We start from the raw sequence: 19,476 nt of genomic DNA, 5'->3' as shown, positions 1-19,476 counted from the left end.
TTAGATCTCGAAACTATGCAAATGTGCTGCTGTTAGATAGTTCTCACGTTTACATCCAAACCAAAAGTCTATTTTCCATAATCATTGTATGTTGTCTCTATTCAACAGGTTTGACTTTTTCTGTGTTAATAGTCTCAGTCCAATCTCAATGAATATCTATCATCTATAAAATATATTGTTATTCTGATATAAGAGGGCATATCAGCCCACTTGTGTAACTCTTGGTGATTTCTACACTATTAACCAACTGGTTGAATAACCAGAAGTCCATTCAGGGGGTTGTGTTATTCGGGGTCACGGGTTCCTGAGACTCCTGCAGTTTGCATGAAAAGCAGCAGCCTTCCTAATTTTGTGGGACTTGTTGTCACATTAGTTTGCTCCAGGTCAACACATTTGTTCAAGTTAATTGCACGTTATCAGTTGGTATCACTGTCACATTCCTATGTTATTGTCTCAAACTACCAGCTCATGCCCACAGCGTTCTTTCTCGTCTGTAAAGAAGAACTTACTGAGGGGGAGCTAATGCAGTGCCTGCTCTGTTTTTCAGCTCTGACCCCTGGTGCTGTGAGGAGCGCTGCCTCGTGGACACAATTTAGGAGCGTCGGCCCTCCTTCATCCCTTCCTTCCCCATCGCCCCTGCCTCTCCTCACCCTCCGCCAATCCTAGCAACCCACAGAGCGGCTTTCCTGTAGATGCTTCTTGCTCTTGCATAACAGGGAAACACATAAGCATTCTGATCACTTACCATGCAGGTCGAAACTCTGTGAAAGAAGACAAGTGAGGAAAGACATTGAGAGGCAGAAAGTAGGAGGGAGGGGGGACAGAAAAGGCAATAAACACAGGAGGTTTGAGATGCAGGCATGACCAAAGGAATCATATTTTTGGAAAAATTGAAGATGTAAAGGTTTATATTTTGTACATTAAACTTTGAGTACAAGCTCATAAAAAAAAAAAATTCCAGGCACGACAACAGACATTTTGCACGTACAATCCCCAGTTTAAGTTTTCTTTATTGACTTGACACCCACACACACACACACACCACGGTCTCATGATGATGTGCGAGGTGATGCCCACCATATCTGAGGATGGGCGGAGCGGGAGCGGCGGAGGCCCGTCCTCACCTGCCGGCACCGGGGTCGGGGGCACCGGAGGCGCGATGGGCGGCAGTGGATTGAGCGGCAGGGAGCCTCGAGGTGGAGGAGACGAAGGGGGCAGCACAGGGAACCTGGAGTCTCTCATGGTCAACATGCTGACGGAGCGGGAGAGGCTGCTGGAGAACCTGAGGGAGACACAGGACAGCCTGGGGACGGCGCAGCTCCGCCTCCGCGAGCTCGGCCACGAAAAAGAGTCACTTCAAAGGCAACTGTCCATCGCTCTGCCACAGGTACAGCTGCGCGCGCATGCGTTTACAATTTGCATGGAAGAATTAGCCCAGTTTGAACGTGATGGCATGAATTTTGGAGATGTGGAGGACTGAGAAAGTACTTCTCCTCGTGACAGTGACCCTTTGAAGTGCCAGAAAGTAGAAGTCAGACACTACTTCCGACCTCCATTCTCTTTTTTTTCTCACAAATTTTGTTTCTACTAATGCAGCTGGGTTTATGTTCCCGTCTACTTCTGCCTGTCTCGTCCCAGTTACCGCTGCTGTTTTTCCTTCATTGTGTATTAAGGTCTTATTATGTTTGTTGATCATATTGTTAGTGGATGATTCATGGTGCTGAACGATAATGTTTTTTAAGGGGCTCAACTCAATTTGAATGTTAAATATTTAATTTTGCAAGGATTTTCTTAGTTTACTGGGTAAACATTGCTTATTGATAATAACAACAATGTAAACATTTATCAGTTATGAGACCATTAGTGATGTTTTACCCCAAAGGCACAAATCTGCATTTTGAACTGAGGATATTTACAATAAGTATACTTTGCTGTCACACTTCGATGTCTTTTCCACGTTCCATATGAGATGTTTGCTTAATCTCTGGTGGATTAAGTTGAATCGACCTTGTGACATAGTGATCAAACAAATGATTTTAATTCAGCAATTTCGGCAGGGCACGCAACTATGAATAATAGTTAGAATAATGAGAACTGGGTCTGTTCATCCTGCTGCGATGATACTCGTGAATTACGTTTTGCATCAACACTGTTTGTATGCTGAAGTGAGTGACGTCACATAAGCTTGAACACATCTCTCTGCAAACTGAACAATTATGGGTAATTTTATAGTTTGATGAAGCATTATTGGACTCTTTTTGCAACAATAAGCCTGTGCCTGTGCAGAAGTTAGAAAGCATATGATTCCAGAGAATGCGAAAACATTACAGAATTCATTCTTTATGAGCGTAATTCAGTTTTCATGTACATGATGAGTTGCAGTGCAACATGAATGCAGAATAGAGACAGAGTGAGATGAAGCTGAAGAGAAACAACAAGAGGACAAGGGAAGCTAACTGAGAAGCTGACCCCTATCCAAATAAGAAACAATCCCATAAGGCCAAGAGCCAATGAACCTACTGTGTCTCCATCTGTACAGATCTCTTTCTCTCTCTTTGGCGTTTTCGCTTCGCTCATTTTGCAAACAGGCCCGTTTCATATGTCTACCTTCAACAGTTTTTGAATCATAAAGCAAGTGATCCTCGCCATAAACATCTGCACATTCTTGTCATTCTCATAAACAGCAATTGTCTTTAAGCCGAAGCCTTGGCTGTGTTTTATGGCGACATGAAGCAATAATTGACCATGGATTCTGCAAGTTTTGCTCATTGCATGTTGAATTTTTTTTGTATATTCTAAGCAAAAACTTGTCAGATACGCTCTCCTGCTTTTCCGTGCAGGAGTTACAAACGTATTCCCAGCAGAGTAGTAAATGTCATATCAATGCAGGTTTTTTTTTTGGGGGGGGGGGGCTTTTGTGCATTGCTGAGCCATTGTGTAACAGTGTGATGTAATCCATCCATGAATGCGAGTTCACAGACGAGGATGAGCGAGAGTGAGTGGTGTTGGAAACTGTGTCAGTGATTTACATGCTCATTATGGAGGTTTACATCATGTGCGTCCGCCTCTAGCTCTGGTCTCAGGTGTTTCGCAAAGCGTGCTTCCGGAGGCCCTTGGTTGTGTGCACGTTTAGCAATATGTGTGTCTGCATTTGTGATAATGTGTAACTTCAATAAGGAATTATAAGTTCTTCTTTAAAAGCCTTTTTTTCCGTTCCAGCTGGCTGTCCAGAGCACTTGAATAACTAAAAAGCGTACATTTGAACAGTTTGCCTTCTTGCCCCCTTGAACGCAGCTTGTGTGTTCCACAGGAGTTTGCTGTGTTGACTAAAGAGCTGAACGTTTGCCGGGAGCAGCTTCTGGAGAGGGAGGAGGAGATTGCCGAGCTCAAGGCGGAGAGAAACAACACACGTGTAAGATGTTTAGCGGCCATTTTGCTTATTAGCACTGTAACAGTCTCTGTGTTATCTTCCTCACCCATTGTGGATGTGTGGGTGTGACAGCGTTTCATTTGCCTCTCTTTTTTTCTCTCTTCTTCTCTTCTTTTTTCTCATCCACATTCTTCTTTCCTCTTTATGACTTCTTTTTTTTTTTTTTTAATCTCTATCGGCTTTCCTTATCTCTCCCGCTCACTCCTCATTCCTTTTATTTTACTGCCCTGGTTGCTTCCTACCACCCAACTTCATCTCTTTGCCACTCTTAAAACCGTTCACTCCCCTACGCCTTTTGTGAGCCTTTTCCTTGTATTTTCTCTATCTCCTCCCCGATTGTGCACTCCCCATTTCTGTGTTATTTGCTTTCTTCACCTGCACTTTCCATATCCTTCAAACTGCTTTGCTTACCTCTCTCTCTCTCTCTCTCTCTCTCCACCTCCATCTCCTTTGGTATAAACACACTGGATCCTGTAGCTGCTGCTGGAACACCTGGAGTGTCTAGTGTCTCGCCATGAGCGCAGTCTGAGGATGACGGTGGTGAAAAGACAAGCCCAGTCCCCTGCAGGCGTTTCCAGCGAGGTGGAAGTCCTCAAGGCCCTAAAATCCCTTTTTGAGCATCACAAGGCCCTGGATGAGAAGGTGCGTCAGAACTATATATATATATATATAGATAGATATATAGATATATATATCCACTGGGTTCAAGCATTATTAACATTGAGATTGGGATAGTTAAAAAATAAATCTGAAAAACATCTGATCTTACATTGTAATGATTAAAACAAAAAAAAAAGGATTTTACAGTTTATGCATGATAAATAAACAAAAGTAATTTTCTTCCAATAACATTTTGTAGTTTCAGAGAAAAATAGGTCACATGGTGGTTGTCAGAGAGCAGAAGTGGAGTGAAGCAGGTTTTGGAATAAGTCAATCACAAGAGACATGACACTATTTTTCCTTCTAGTGATGAATGACTATCTATCTTTTGGGTCAACTTAAAAGTTAGTGCCACGTATCAGCCCTGTAAATGACTTTTGAAATACTGAAAAAATGTAAACTGTGTTCACCAAAGACTTAAAATGGCACATTTTCTTCAGCAAGCCACCACATTGATATACAATACCTTAAAGGCCGACATCAGACAACGGAAAACACATAAATTATGGACATTCTGATTCATCCTGCTCACCTGTCTTAAAACTATTACCTCTTTGAATGCCTGAGTAAAAACTGTTTTAGTTTTAACACAACAAGGCCTTAAAAATGCTGCATCACTGCAACAGTTATATTGTTTAACAACAGACAAACAACTGACTTTTAGAAAACACATACTGTAAAGGTACAGATTTCATGCATCTCAATAAGGTTTTTGAAAGAGAATCAGTGGAGATGAACTGAGAGAACCAGAAGTACTAAAATGCTGGTATACTTTGGGCTTTTAGCACAACCCAACTGTTATCTGCAATAAATTTAGAAGGTTATTTGTCAGCATGTTTCTGCTGAAGCCAGGAATCCATAAATTGGCTAATCCAAGTGAGAGGGTTTGTTGAATTGCTGAAACTATACATTGCTGCTCGTGATGCAGTGATGAGTCACAATGATGCATTTCTAAGTTGCAGTTTGGGAATTTGATGTCATTATAGTGTTTTTGTGCATTTAAACAACACTGTAATTGATGGTGCAGCCAGGAGAGGTTTCCTCTCAGAACTCACTACAAGTTGGAGTGTTTAATAAATGTCTTGCTGTCAGTCTTAGCAGAAGGGAGTTTTACTCCTGAGCTGGCACTGGGGCATTGTTCAGTCGTCCTCTCCTGAGGCTGATCACACTCATTGCTGGTGTGAGGTCAATTGAAATGATGTAGAGTGTAATGCAGCTCGTGTGATGAACCACTGTTGTGACATGAGGTTTTTGTCCTCCTCTGATCTGTTTTATAATCAGTTCTACACAGTTTGTCGCATAGCAGAATGGGCAGAAGGCTGTAGTTACAGCGGCATGTGAACAACACATTGCTGTAATCCGTGTGTGTGTGTGTGTGTGTGTGTCACATGTGTTGCAGTACAAGTGGGTTAACTTGTGTCGGCCCTTTTGTTGCTTCACCCTGCAGGTTCGGGAGAGGCTCCGCGTGGCCCTCGAGCGGGTGTCCATGTTGGAGGATCAACTTGCAGCATCTTCTCAAGAGGTAATGCAAAATAGCTGCTGCCTCATTATTCTCCGGCTGGTTCAAATAAAATCGGCGAATTTAATTCAGGATGCCATTCCTCTCTTTCTGTCTCCCTCTTTGCAGGTAATCTCTTTAAGAGACCAAATTAAAAGACGTCAACAAGGGGTGGACGGCGGGAAAGATGTAAGGGAGGGTTTTATGCATGTTGGTTCCAGTTGTTTTTGTGTTTGTGTTAGCGTCCAGAGAATCAGTAGAGAAGTAGATAATGGGTAACACGCTGTGCCAGTGTGATTTTTACCTCTCATCACATCAGGTGCAGTGCTAACTAGTTCTAACAAGTTTTGTTTTTCTCCATTTCTTTTTTTTTTTTTTTTTTGTGATACTCATTCTAGCGACTACCCAATGGGCCCTCCTCTGGCATCGAGGACGGAGAGCTCGATAGACAGAGAGAAGGAGAGATAGAGCGGCAGAGAGCTGAACTCTCCCAGCTGAGGGAGAGGCTAGCCCTCATGTGCCGGCAGGTGAGTACAAGAGCAAGGCTTCAGCCACTTCAAGGAATATTGAAGATGTAATAAGGAGCAGTCGCCATACTCCTTTAACGAGGCAGTTGTTTTGGACAAACGTCCCCCAAGTTGACGTCAAACATGTGTTTTTTGTCAAAGAAACCAGAGTAGCTGAGGAAAATACAGACAAACTCCACACAGAAAAGCCCCAAACCCAGACTCAAACCAGTAATGTTCTCACTGCGAACCAAGAATACTAACCACTACATGACCATGTGGGTATCATTCATATTATTAAATAGACAGTTACTCATCTAACTGATCTCTTCCACTTTACACCAGAGTCACCAAAACACATCATAACTCCTTTCTGATTCAGTTTATTGGTTTGCCTATCAGAAAAAGAACTTCAGACGATTTCAATTGCACTTCTAAAATCTTACTATCCTAAATAAGTGAAGACCTGTGCACAGTACAGCTGGTCATCCTCTTCCCTCTTGTGGTGTGTTAATACTATTGCAACTTTCCTAGCCATTTTGATTAGATCATTGACTGGCTTCCTGTGCCACTGTGTCAAAGATCAAGTCCACAAATTGATGTTTTTGCTCTATATTAAGTTACAACACAAAAAAAGCACAAAAGGAAAAAAATTAGACCCATACTGTGTGTCTCTGATGTGTCAGACTCCAAATCACCATGTTACCCTATGTCAGTAGTGCTTTCAAGTCTTATGTTGACCAGACAGATATTTGTAATCAATCATTGTTGAGCCTATTTACACTCGGTGCTGTGGCTGTTAACACTGACTCATGCAGGTTCAATCTGTGTCATCTCGTGTCCCTTTGTGGTGTCGCGTCAGGTTGGGGAAATAGAGGAACAGCTTGCAGCCGCCAGGAGGGAGGTGACAAAGTCAGAGGAGGCCAATCAGAAGCTCCAACGGGAAGTGAAAGAGGTCTGTTGGTCCAATCTGTCTCTTCCTGGCCAAAACCCTGAGCTCCCTCAGTACCAAGGGGGGTCCAAGTGTATATTTGACCACAATCAGCATATGTCCTGATAAGTGGTATTTTGGGACAAAAAAAGAAATGAGAGGAAAAGCCAGATAGATTGAACAGTAATCAGATTTTTGCATTTTGTTGTACAAACCATTTAGAATAAATTGTATATTTCAGAAGACTATAGATTATGTAGACTTCTTTTTGTTCACGTCTTGTTAGCAATCACTTTATAATTTTTCACATAATTGTATTTCGTACAAAATGAATTTTCTCCCTGTCAATCATCTTGTTTCATGTGACATCTGCAGGCTCTTTGCCAAAGAGAAGATATGGAGGAGAGAATTACAACACTAGAGCGGAGGTAACCTTTGCTGTTTTATTAGCTGTCACTGAGGGCTCTTTTTTTTTCCATCATAGTTTCATACGTTAATTAAAATGCATGGAGCAGAAGGACCATATGTTTCACCTGTTGTAGCAATGTGTTGCAAAGGTTCAGGGGCAGCCTCTTTATACACTCAACGACAGTTTTACATAATGACATTTGCTTTACACTACATTATTATGATTGCAGCTGCATGCATATTATAGAAAGTAAACTTTTTAGCACCCAGTACATTTGAATGCCTGAATAAGGTCAATATTAAAGAATTCAAATATAGACATAAAGAGTTTAAGAAGCCCAGGTTCTCTTCAATCTGTCACTCTTCATGAAACTATCTAAAATGTGGCGGATGAGAAGATAGGAGTGTCATTAAAACTTGACACTTTTACTGAACTGCCTCAGACATCCTTTTTATGTTGAGTGGATCATGGAAATATTTGGCTATTGCTGTTTGAATTACGCCTGCTGCAGTAATCTCGCCATTTCATGTTGGTCTTATGTCCCATGCAGGTACCTCAGTGCCCAGAGGGAGGCGACTTCTCTCCATGATATCAAAGACAAGCTGGAAAATGAACTGGCCAGCAAGGAGTCCCTGCACAGACAGGTAAAGGCTCTGATAGTATGGCCAACTCTTGCTGTGTTGAAGATCCAGAAACTGGACCTGGATTTCCTTATTCCAGTCACAGAGCTTACAAGTTTGTGTTTTGTTCTGCGTGTCCAGAGTGAAGAGAAGAACAGACAACTTCAGGAACGCCTGGATGAGGCCAAACAGAAGCTCCAGCAGACCCTGCAAAGAGCAGAGACATTGCCTGAGATTGAGGCCCAGCTGGCTCAAAGAGTGGCAGCTCTCAATAAGGTACCTGGATGAGGATCACCTCCAATTAAAATCACAGGCTAATACGTTTTGCTTCTACCAGTTCTACCAAAATTGCATTCAGACAGCTTTGAGCAGCATTAAAAAACAAAAATTAAAAAAAACCTGAATATCTTCTGTAGGCTGAGGAGCGCCACGGAAACTTTGAGGAGCGACTACGACAAATGGAAGCCCAGCTTGAGGAGAAGAATCAAGAGCTGCAGAGGGTAACACCATCTGCATTGATGTGCTTAGTGCGCCAAAATTTCCCTCCACTTTTTCGCTCCGCTTTGAACGCGTCTCCCCGCGGCTTCATTTTCAGGCGAGGCAGAGGGAGAAGATGAATGACGAACACAACAAACGCCTCTCAGACACAGTGGACAAGCTTCTATCCGAGTCCAACGAGAGACTTCAGCTCCACCTCAAAGAGAGGATGGCAGCGCTGGAGGATAAGGTAAGCGTGAAACACATCTGCGGGGAAAGCATATTTGTTTTAGAAAATGCATCAGACTGTGAATGTATCCCTCTGTGTTACTAGAACGCTCTCTCTGAAGAGCTCTCCAATATGAAGAAAATCCAAGATGATCTGCTTGCTAATAAGGTATTCACTATTATCTCACTTTGTTAGAATGTTTCATGTTGACCGTCACTGGTGTGATGCCAATATCCATTGTCCTTTAAAAAAAAAAAAAAAAAAAGTTGATTATGGCTGGTTTTCTTCTCTGGGTTGTAGGAGCAGCTCCTAGCTGAGCTGGAGCGAATTCAACTGGAGTTAGATCAGCTGAGAGGCAGACCAGGCTCGTCTTATTCCAGGTAAGTTCAAATGAACCCTAATGGAAATACATTTATGTAATAAGCCTGAATAGAAACAAATTGTCCCAAGGGAAATTGTATGTACTCTGCTCCCTCTGAGTGCAAACTTTTGTTTACTCTCAGTTAGTAATTGTGTACTTTCATACGAAATCTACTTTCTAAATTATTCATACTCAACCTGGAGGCTATTGGTCTGGCTAAGAAATATGCAAATAATTCATACATGCATTGTTTATATGGACACAGCTTTTTAAATGCATATCCTAAGCAGGAAAACTTGTGATAACGTCGCGGTTGTAAACACTCACCCAGGAAATGGGAACGTTTTCATGTTTGAAGTACTGTTGCGTAACTAATGAATTCTGGATCTCATCATAGGGCGGGCAGCGTGAGCTCACTTCCCTCCACACTTTTTCGAAGATCTCTTCCAGGGAGTGCCTCGGAGCTGCGGTACCCCCAGGGTGGCGGCTCACTCCCGGCGGGCTACGGCAGCTCCTCTAGTGGGGTGGTGGTCAGGCGGCACCGGGGCCGGTGGGGGGCTTCTAGAGACGATTGCAACAAGGTGCTGATCTCCGACTTGGATGACGATGTGGATAGATTAACGTCAATCTAATTTTAATGATTTAATTTCCTGTATGACTTCCACTATGTCCTTGTCTCCTTTCAGTATGGAGAGTGGGACAGCGGCACAATGCTGGTTCCTGGGTTTGAGGGTGGTGTGGACGGTGGCTGCTCTGATGACGAGGACGACAGAGAGCTGCTCTCTCCCAGCGGACAGACAGATGTACAGACTCTGGCTATCATGCTGCAGGAGCAACTGGAGGCCATAAACAAAGAGATTAAGTGAGTTTAATCATTCGCAAGGACACATTTTAGATCATCTCTTGTGTGACGCATGAAAACAAATTATATCTCTCGACTTTGTCCTGTCAGGCTGATTCAGGAAGAGAAGGAGAGCACAGAGCTGAGGGCGGAGGAGATCGAGAGTCGGGTCAGCAGCGTGGCTCTTGATGCCTCCTCTCTTCCACCTTCCTCTCTGGGAGGACGGGACAGTGTTGGAAGGGGCTACATGACTCCCTCCATTACCTCCTCCACATTGGCCTCCCCCTCGCCACCCAGCTCTGGACATTCCACCCCCCGCCTGCCCCATTCACCTGCCAGGGAGACTGAGAGACAGGTGCTGCGATTACGCTTTTTTTTTTTTTTTTTTTTTTTTTTTTTTTAGAAGTTAGGTGCAGTATGTTAATCCTCTGATTTTATTTCCGTCCTGCAGAATAGCAAAGAGGGTGAAGAATGCAGAGCACTTGCCTTGATTGATTCCACCCCTCCACCTGTTCCTCGAGCTCTACGGCTGGACCGGATGACACACACTCACCCTGGGGCCGGCCTCGATGACCACCGGGAATTTCGCAGGTATTCTCAGAAGTGATGAAGTTTATTAGATTAGACAACAAAAAAATAAAACATTTGTGCTCCATTAACCACTCATCCTCTATCTCTGTGTTAGTCTCTCTGCTGATGGAGCCATCACAGCCAGCCAGGATTCGCTCCACAAAGCCAGCAAAAAGAAAAGCATCAAGTCATCCATTGGCCGGCTCTTTGGGAAGAAGGAAAAGGGGAGGATTGGTGCACCTGGACGTGAATCTGCTTCACTGGGTGTGTGACCTGGTGACATTCCTGCTTTCCAAGTGACAGTTTTGTCTGCTTGATTAGCAAATAAACAATTATCAATAATGGAAGATAATTATCAACACTGAGGCTAATATAGAAAATAATGAGAAAAACCATTTGTGATAAAAGCAGAAGCGGTGGAGCAACATGTCAGAACAATGAATACACAACTTTTCTGATAAATTGAATATGATGAAACAACATTATTGACCATAATAAATGTTTCAGGTGCATCAGTTTCTTACAGAGTCTTACAATAGTTTTTTTTTATTTTAAATGAAAGCCTGTAATTGCCAATTGAGAAGCAAATGATTCGCAGTGTGAGGGTGAGTTTAGAGTTGATTTCATGAGTTTCACTCTAAATGCAAGCATTACTTAGATTTGTTTTGTCTGGTCTACTCGTTGAAGAGGCATTGATCTTTGTGCTGTGGTTTAGTCTATACTCCACCTATGAAAAGACAAGAGGCAAGAAGAGGCAATACAGATACCATGGAGAGGGCATGTGTCAAAAGCTTCACCAACAAATCACCCTTTGAGAAAATCCTAATTAAATAAATCTATATTGACAATGAAAAATATTATTTTTCAATCTTTTGATTTTTTCTCTGTGTATAGCGTCCACTCCTTCTGATGACTTGGGCTCTGCAGACCCGTTAGGCCTGGCGAAGCTTGGGACTGGAACAGTGGAAAAAGATCGACGCAGCAAAAAGAAGTGAGATCAGTCATTTGTCCACACACTTCTCGTGTGTTATACAGCGACATTTGAACCCGAATGTAGATCATTAAATCACATTGACAGGTGCTATTGGTGGGTTATGACACTAACCTGGTCCGGGACAATTATTTTTATTCCTCTTGGTGCCATAAATTGAAATAAAAACATGCCTCTGTGGTTCCGCAAGCCACCGCCGGTGTTCTATTTACATATCGTGTTCAATGTGAATTTCTATTTATAAAAAGAGACAGTGGTAAGGTGAGATACGAAGAAATGATTCCTGTGTTTTCCACTCCACTTGCCAGGCACGACTTGTTAGAGGAAGCCTGCCGTCAGGGTCTGCCCTTCGCCTCATGGGACGGCCCCACTGTTGTTACATGGCTTGAGGTACATTTGTCAGGTTGTCTCCTTCTATGAAAATGTCGGACAAAGATAAACGAGAGAGGGTCGGGTTCATGTTTGTCAGTGCTACAATGTCTGTTTACAATAAACACAAGTGTGACATTTGGTTCCCGTCACCTGATCGTCTGCGAAGGATAATCATTACAAGTTGGGCTCTTTCCTGTTTATCCAGCTGTGGGTCGGGATGCCGGCGTGGTATGTGGCAGCATGCCGTGCCAACGTGAAGAGCGGCGCCATCATGGCAAACCTGTCTGACACGGAGATCCAGAGGGAAATTGGAATCAGCAACCCTCTGCACCGACTCAAACTCCGCCTGGCCATCCAAGAGATGGTCTCCCTGACCAGCCCGTCTGCACCTGCAAGCACACGCTCTGTAAGGCTCATCGGAAAGCAGGGGGAATGAAAATACAACATCAGCATGCGAACAATAGCTGTTGCTTTAGCAGAGAGACTGATGTGATTTATTTACTGTGGTTACAGTCAACCAGTAATATTTGGATGACACATGCTGAGATGGAGTCCCTCACTGCTGCGACTAAACCAGTAAGATCCAACATTATTTTACACTTATAATCTGTTAGTTTATCTTAGTTAATTTCATGCCAGTTTACAGTTTCAGTCAAGAGCATTAAAAGCAAAGCTCTCTTTGTTGACAAGCTCTTTTCTCTTTCTTTGTCTCTAATTAGGCATGTTTGGCTACACCTTTCCCTTGCTATTCCCTGAGAATCTGTTTTGATGTAGTGTTTCTCCAACTAATTCTCACTCACTAACATAGCTTTTCCTCCCTCTGCCTCTCCTCTTCTCCTCTTCATTCTGTCCTGACACTGATTTACCATAACAAAACACAAAACGCACACTCACACACAAACAACACACTTTCCCCTGGTGATCTTTCCCTCTCTCTGCAAATATCTGTCCGTTCTCTCTCTCTCTCTCTCTCCACGTTCCTCTCTGCCCGAACCACAAGGAGCAGAAGGAGTTCAGCTGGGATCAGGTGAGTTTGGACACACAGGAAGATGATATTTAACGCCAAGTAGTTACATCACTGTGCAAACAAGCCTCGAGTGTGAAGTGCTCAGTGGTTATCTGATCAATTATTCAGTGTTGCTTATGAAGACGGTTGCAACATTTAGTCAAGTACAATTTCTGGTAGTTGATGTTAAACTCGATTCATCCATGAATCATTGAATATAAATGTTAAAAATAATAATAATAATAATAAGGAAACATCTCTGTGTAATATTAGGAAATTGAGTTGCCAATTATTGGTGTTCTTCCGAGTCCACCAATTGTCTTTTAAGTTTACCGTTTATTGGAAGTTATTTTTATGTTTTCTTTCAAATCAACTCTGGTTAATTCAAGTAAAAACTTAAATATAGGGGGAAAAAATACAACTATTTGCTGATTAATGCATTTTTCTTAAAAATATGGCAAAAAATTTAACATCAAGAGTGTAGACGGAAAACTCTTGCAAGTCACAATAGCTAGTTATAAACACACCCCAAAAACACTCAACTCAACTCAATAAACAACATATCATTGTATTATTGGACAGTAAGGCTCAATAACACAATCTTCTAGATTTAGCCTGTTTAGAGGATTTTAAAATGGAAAAAGGAAAATGTATGTACTAACTTATCAGTTTTATTCTACCTTCTACAAATTTGCATTTTTTATGATATAAAAGAGAGAGAAAAATTCTCAGTTTGCACACATTTTAGTGACTGTCATAAAAAGGGTTAATGAACTGTTTAAACAAGATTAAGTCAGTTTTTTAAGTTGGATATACATGCGTTTCCGCTCTAATTGGTGAAACTGAAGCCTTCAAATAAAAGAAACTGATGCCAGGCCTTTTAAAAGCTCATTAACAATCTTGAAAATAATTTATTAGTGGCTAATAACACTTCTAATAATAACTCAGTCAGTACATGACATATTTATTGTGTTAGAACGTGAAATAAAGCAATCTCAGCTCAGAGTCTTGCGCATATAGGGAGAAGAGACATTTATAGAAAGTGAACCGCCGTAGATGGTCGTTTCCTGTTGCCAGTGACGCATCCTTTCACTCAGCCAAGAGACTGTTTTGCTTAATTGCTGGCAGACCAGCAGCGTATATACACGACTGCAGTGTATATATACTACTGCAGCGTGTATACACTACTGCAGTGTATGTAGAGGAGCCAGGATGGAGTAACAGCTGGACAAAAACCTGTGAGCAGAGAAAGTGTTTTTACTTTCATGGGTTTCATCTGTTTATTTCCACCATACTATCAGGCAGCACACTACATTACAGCAAAAAAATAAAGACAAAAAGACTGTATTCATGTTGGTCTTTGTGTGAAACTCAAGCCAAATTGTTTTTTTTTTTTGTCTTTTCATAATTCTGCAGCTTGTTTTTTAATGGCTGCTCATCTTTATCACCCCGACTGTCCTCCAGATCCTGGCTTATGGAGACATGAACCACGAGTGGGTGGGAAATGAGTGGCTGCCCAGTCTGGGTCTGCCACAGTACCGCTCTTACTTCATGGAGTCGCTGGTGGATGCACGCATGCTCGACCATCTGACCAAAAAAGAACTGAGGGGCCAGCTGAAGATGGTGGACAGTTTCCACAGGTCTGAGGAAAGACGCAAATACACATTTTTATCCCCCTTTATTACCTCATGTTTCCTCGGTATATTTCTATGCATTTCTGAGTTGTTGTTTTTTTTAACTATGCTGTGACAAACTATGTAAATTATGTCCTTCCTGACCCACAGGGTGAGTCTTCACTACGGCATCATGTGTTTGAAGCGCCTGAACTACGACAGAAAGGAGCTGGAGAGGAGGAGGGACGAGAGCCAGCATCAGAATCAAGGTGAGGCATCCAGATTTCAGTGTCCATTTACTCACTCGAAAGGTATAATACTGGTATAGGAATATGAAAGCCCCTCACAGAGCTCCATACCTCAAGCACCTCCCAGGTTAGATCACTTAATTTGAAGTATCTGGAAACTGCTGTACCTGTTTTACTAATACGTTCAAATGCTTTTTAAAAGCTTATGTTTTTCATTTTCTTGAATATCTCCGACACCCTGTATTGCACTATTGTTCATTGTCCGCCCGTTGTTTACCCCACAGACGTGATGGTCTGGTCCAATGAGCGAGTGATGTGTTGGGTTCAGTCAATCGGTCTGAAAGAGTTTGCCGATAACCTGTTGGAAAGTGGCGTCCACGGAGCTCTCCTGGCCCTCGATGACACCTTCGACTACACTGACTTGGCTCTCCTTCTTCAGATACCAAATCAGAACACACAGGTGATTATAGACAACAGTGGAATCATAACTGCAGTGTCTCTGCTGACCAGTAACGTCTATCGTCACAAATACACATTGATGCTCCGTCTCTCTGTTTGTGTCTTTTACAGGCAAGGCAGCTCCTGGAGAAGGAGTACAATGCTCTCATCTCTATGGGGACGGAGAGGAGGCCAGATGAGGTACGACAAAGCAAACATTCATGCAAAAGTCAATCTTAAATGATCTTTCCCATCAGGAGACTGAGGTTTGGAGTCTCACTATTATACCAGACAAAATGACAGATTGTCTTAAATGTTGATAAATCTCTGAGACGTTTTCTTCCAGCTCCAGCTAAGAAGCAGTAAAGAATCTCTTTGAGGAGCCTTTATGGGCTCAGTGCATGTACCACTCCAACAGCAAACTGTTTCCATGACAAAGTGGTTCAGCTGTGTTTAAGCGGGTGCTAATTGCTTAGTTACAGTGCGCAGGACTGAAAAAAACTGTGCAACTGTGGAATATTGTCACAACAAATCCCGCTTTGTCAAATACCAGCCTCTGTAACCCCACTATTGCGTAATGAGCAACACCCCAAAATGCACAGCCTCCACTGTGAGAGCTGTTGTTTCTAGATGGCTGCCATCATTTCATTGCCTCTGCAGGACGGCACAAAGACATTTACCCGCTCGCCGTCTTGGAGGAAGATGTTCCGGGAGAAGGACTTGCGCGGCGTGACCTCCGACTCCTCAGAAACATTACCTGCCAACTTCCGTGCCTCCGCCATCTCGACCCCGTCCGTCACCCTGAGAAAAGTCCAGAGTGAAGGTGAGGAGTCGCAGCTCAGGCATAAAGAACCTTAATTAACCCGGTAGCTGCTGTTACTGCAGTTCCTTAAATGCTGTTTCATTACAAGAATAAAATACCATTGTTCCTGTAAAAATATTCTTCTCAAAAACTGATCCCAAGTATTTATTATTTTTGACCACATTTTACCACATCATCAATAGCGGTACCTATATGAAATTTAGTTATAGATGATACATTAAACTCCACACTGAGGCCATTGAATCTCTTTGGAGCTGCACCAGTAAATTAATGTATGAGCCAACAACTTCTAAGTTTTTCTTCTGTTTAAGCATAGATTAAATAAAATACATACATATACATCCTGAAGATGGTCACATCAGCTTAATCGTTGAAGTTACATGTCACATATCAAGGCATTTAACACGTTTTCATGAACTCGTGACGGTAAGTCCCGCTGAGAAATGGCAGTTAATGTCTTCTTCACTATTTTCACATTTTCTCATCTCGCGGGGAAACCTGAACACTCGTTCTCACGCTCCATATTTCACTGTGCTCAATCAAACAATGGCGCTTTGTTTTTGAGAGAAAAGAAGATTTGAAACAAGAAAACAAGAATTGTACTTGTTGATAGATAAATAGATAGTTTACTTATGTATTTTTTTTTTATTTATAACTCACTACCTCCACACCCGGTGCTAATATAATCCAGCCACACTTGTATTTTAATCATTTTAAAACCTCATTTGTTTTTTGATGATTGAATATAAAAGATGAGATAACATTATGCTTCAAAGAAATAGGAGGCTAATAACTCAAAGCGGCTCACTTATTAAATTCAGTTGGACTTAAGTCATTGAATGCTCTGTAAGAAGTCACCATGTCGTCGGAGAATATTGTCAGATAGTTTTAAACTTGAGTGATTTTTAAAGTCAGGAAAGGTGTAATTATATGTAATTTGTATTTGATAAAATCTTATCTTTAAAGGTTCTCTAAATGAGGAAACAGAAATATGTGTTGATGTGTGATAGAATCCTTTTTGCACATGAGACAGACTACAGAGAGGTTTTCTGCCAGAAAATGGCCTAAATAGGAGTTTTTAGAAACAATGTTTGAATAGTTTTATGTGCTCAACATGAAATATGGTGTCAGATGAGGGGAAACACAGTGTTGTCCGTGCTGTTCTGAGGACCGTGAGGCAATTGTGTTTTCATAATCCTCACAAATTCCGGAAATCCTGCACACGTTATACTTTTCTCCAGAAGTCCAGCAACACTGCACTTCTGCTGAAATCAGTTATAGTTAATGGTACGAGAGTGAGGAGGCGCCTCATCGCTGTTTTAACGTCTGGTCTTAACTCTTAACAACCAGATGGTCACTATTTCCTTCACCACACAAACATGAGTTGATGTTTTCAAGTAATCCTCAATTGAGTTTTTGGCTTAATGTCACTTTCTAGACACAAAGACGGCACAGATACTTTATCTGGTGTGGTTCCACTGGTTCTGGGTTCTAACCGTCTCTGTCTTTCTGTCAGTAAACTCCGGTCCAAGAGGCGAGTCGGGGTCCGTGAGAACGTATTCCTGCTAAAAGAAAAGCACACCAGGTGAGGAAAGCGCCTCCACTGATGGCCGTATCGGTGGCTATAAATAGCTTTGTCTGAACAACAAATCAAACATCTTGTCACTGCGGGAGATATTCAGTTTTTCTCTCTAAATGTGTTTTCTTCCCTGTTTTGTAGAACCCCCACCTCCGTCCCCCACCCAACCAAGGAATACAAAAAAAATATATATATACATTTTTGAACAAGAAAAAAAAAAAAACGGACTAGAAGATGACCAACGACGTTCAAGCTACGCGTCTGGAAAAATCAAAGACACTGAGTGAATGATTTCTGAAAAGATGATAAAATATTGAGTGAATGTCTGTTTATCCATCAGCCTCTCTCTCTCTCTCTCTCTCTCTCTCGCTCTCTCTCTCTCTCTCTCCCCCTCCATAGTTGTGGCATGATGCTGTTTGATTCTGTAGAAAGTGGCCTGTAGAAAGTGACCATTGCCTATTGTGAATTCATCTTCTGTTTTTGTTTTTGTTTTTTTATCGAGTGTGAGATGGCAATATTGACACAATGAATTTACAGTTTCTAAAATGGGAGAGGAAAAAAAAAATGCATTCCTGTTCAGATCAAGAGAAAAACAAGCCCGGCACACACACTTTCAGTTGATCTGACTATTATTTTGGACTGATAAGAGAACATACTCTGACGGGGAACATCACAACACAGTACAGACCAGGGAGGAGAGGGAGGGAGGGAGGCAAGTGTAGACGTTCACGAGGGGAAATGAAGCGTATGTTCTTAAGCCATAACCGACATGAGATGCACAAATGTGAATAGGACAGACAATGAGACAAAGCAAAGTGCTTTATGACAAAATCCTGTCAAGCTGGGGTTCAAAAAAAAAAAAGAGTTTAGTTAGAGAGCATTTGTGTTAATATGCATGCCAAAATCAACCATTTTAGAGTGAACGTCATGATATCAATCATCTAATGATGTGAAAGCTTGGGTCAGGACTTTGTAAAATGTGTGTATTTTATTTTTATCTTTTTTTAATGATAACTGCTATTGTATGTATGTATGTACAGTATGTATGTATGTACGTACGTATGTGTGTATGTGTGTGTATTAAACTGTATGTTCATTTCATACTTAGTTATAAGATTGACTGTAATTTCATTTTGAGTTGACAAAAAGGAAATATGTTTTAAATTATGGACATTTAAGATATGCTACTTGTATGTGTACATTTTGAAAAAAACAAAACAAAAAAAAACAAATTGTGTTATGATTTAAATTCATATAATTGGAGAGTAGTGATGATAATTGAATATAATATGATAACAATAATGATAATGATTGTAAAAGCTGTAATTAAAAAAAAACATACCTGTAAACACGTTGCTGGTGGAGTTATTTCACATTTTCTCATCTCAGCAAGAGGAGATCAAAGGTAGGAGGTGAAGCATTAAAATGCAGTGTGAAAAGTCTGAAATTAGAAGTTTCTTTGAGACGGATAGATCGTCTTTTTCCGCCTGTGACAGATAAAACTGAGCACCTGAGAAAAAAAACCTCAAAACGGTAGAACATGCAAACTGGCCCCACCCACATGAAGATGAGGGTGCTGAATGCCATTACATATTTGAAAAATCAGAAATGCGATTTTAAAATGTGACATTATTCTGTACCAATCACCTTTAGATTGGAGACAGTTATACTGCCAATATTTCAAAAATGGTCAAACGGGATTCATTAGATGACTTAAAAAGTCTTAAAACTATTTGCATGTCTCAGCTAAGCTGCATTAAAGCTGTTATGTCACTCGATGCTGAAGAAGCTATTGGCAAAGTTAATTGTTTCATCCTCTTTGCTGCCCTTCACATGGGATCCTTTATTCATCTGTTATTCGCTCTTTATAACTC

The 19,476-nt window shown here is 41.6% G+C and overlaps 1 protein-coding gene across 1 annotated transcript; it reads left to right on the top strand.

Annotated features, from left to right (window-relative positions):
• Window positions 1-1,051: 1,051 nt before the first annotated feature.
• Window positions 1,052-17,814, top strand: LOC308146059 (liprin-alpha-3-like; the record flags this gene model as incomplete). The annotated part of the gene is made up of 31 exons (XM_080517702.1): window positions 1,052-1,387; window positions 3,311-3,412; window positions 3,908-4,072; window positions 5,538-5,612; window positions 5,718-5,777; window positions 5,987-6,115; window positions 6,957-7,049; window positions 7,401-7,453; window positions 7,985-8,078; window positions 8,196-8,330; window positions 8,471-8,554; window positions 8,650-8,781; window positions 8,866-8,928; window positions 9,061-9,140; window positions 9,561-9,729; window positions 9,808-9,983; window positions 10,074-10,317; window positions 10,414-10,553; window positions 10,648-10,796; window positions 11,427-11,523; window positions 11,832-11,913; window positions 12,101-12,301; window positions 12,409-12,471; window positions 12,896-12,922; window positions 14,366-14,541; window positions 14,686-14,783; window positions 15,047-15,222; window positions 15,333-15,401; window positions 15,861-16,023; window positions 17,540-17,608; window positions 17,744-17,814. 30 exons carry the CDS (start codon window positions 1,052-1,054, stop codon window positions 17,590-17,592), a joined length of 3,684 nt encoding a protein of 1,227 aa, XP_080373828.1. The 3' UTR covers window positions 17,593-17,608; window positions 17,744-17,814.
• Window positions 17,815-19,476: the final 1,662 nt, after the last annotated feature.

This window comes from Blennius ocellaris (genome assembly GCF_963422515.1).
Source record: "Blennius ocellaris genome assembly, chromosome: 21".
NCBI classification, from domain to species: domain Eukaryota; kingdom Metazoa; phylum Chordata; class Actinopteri; order Blenniiformes; family Blenniidae; genus Blennius; species Blennius ocellaris.
Note: the sequence above shows the minus strand (reverse complement) of the source record. Positions and strands in the feature narration are given on the sequence as shown.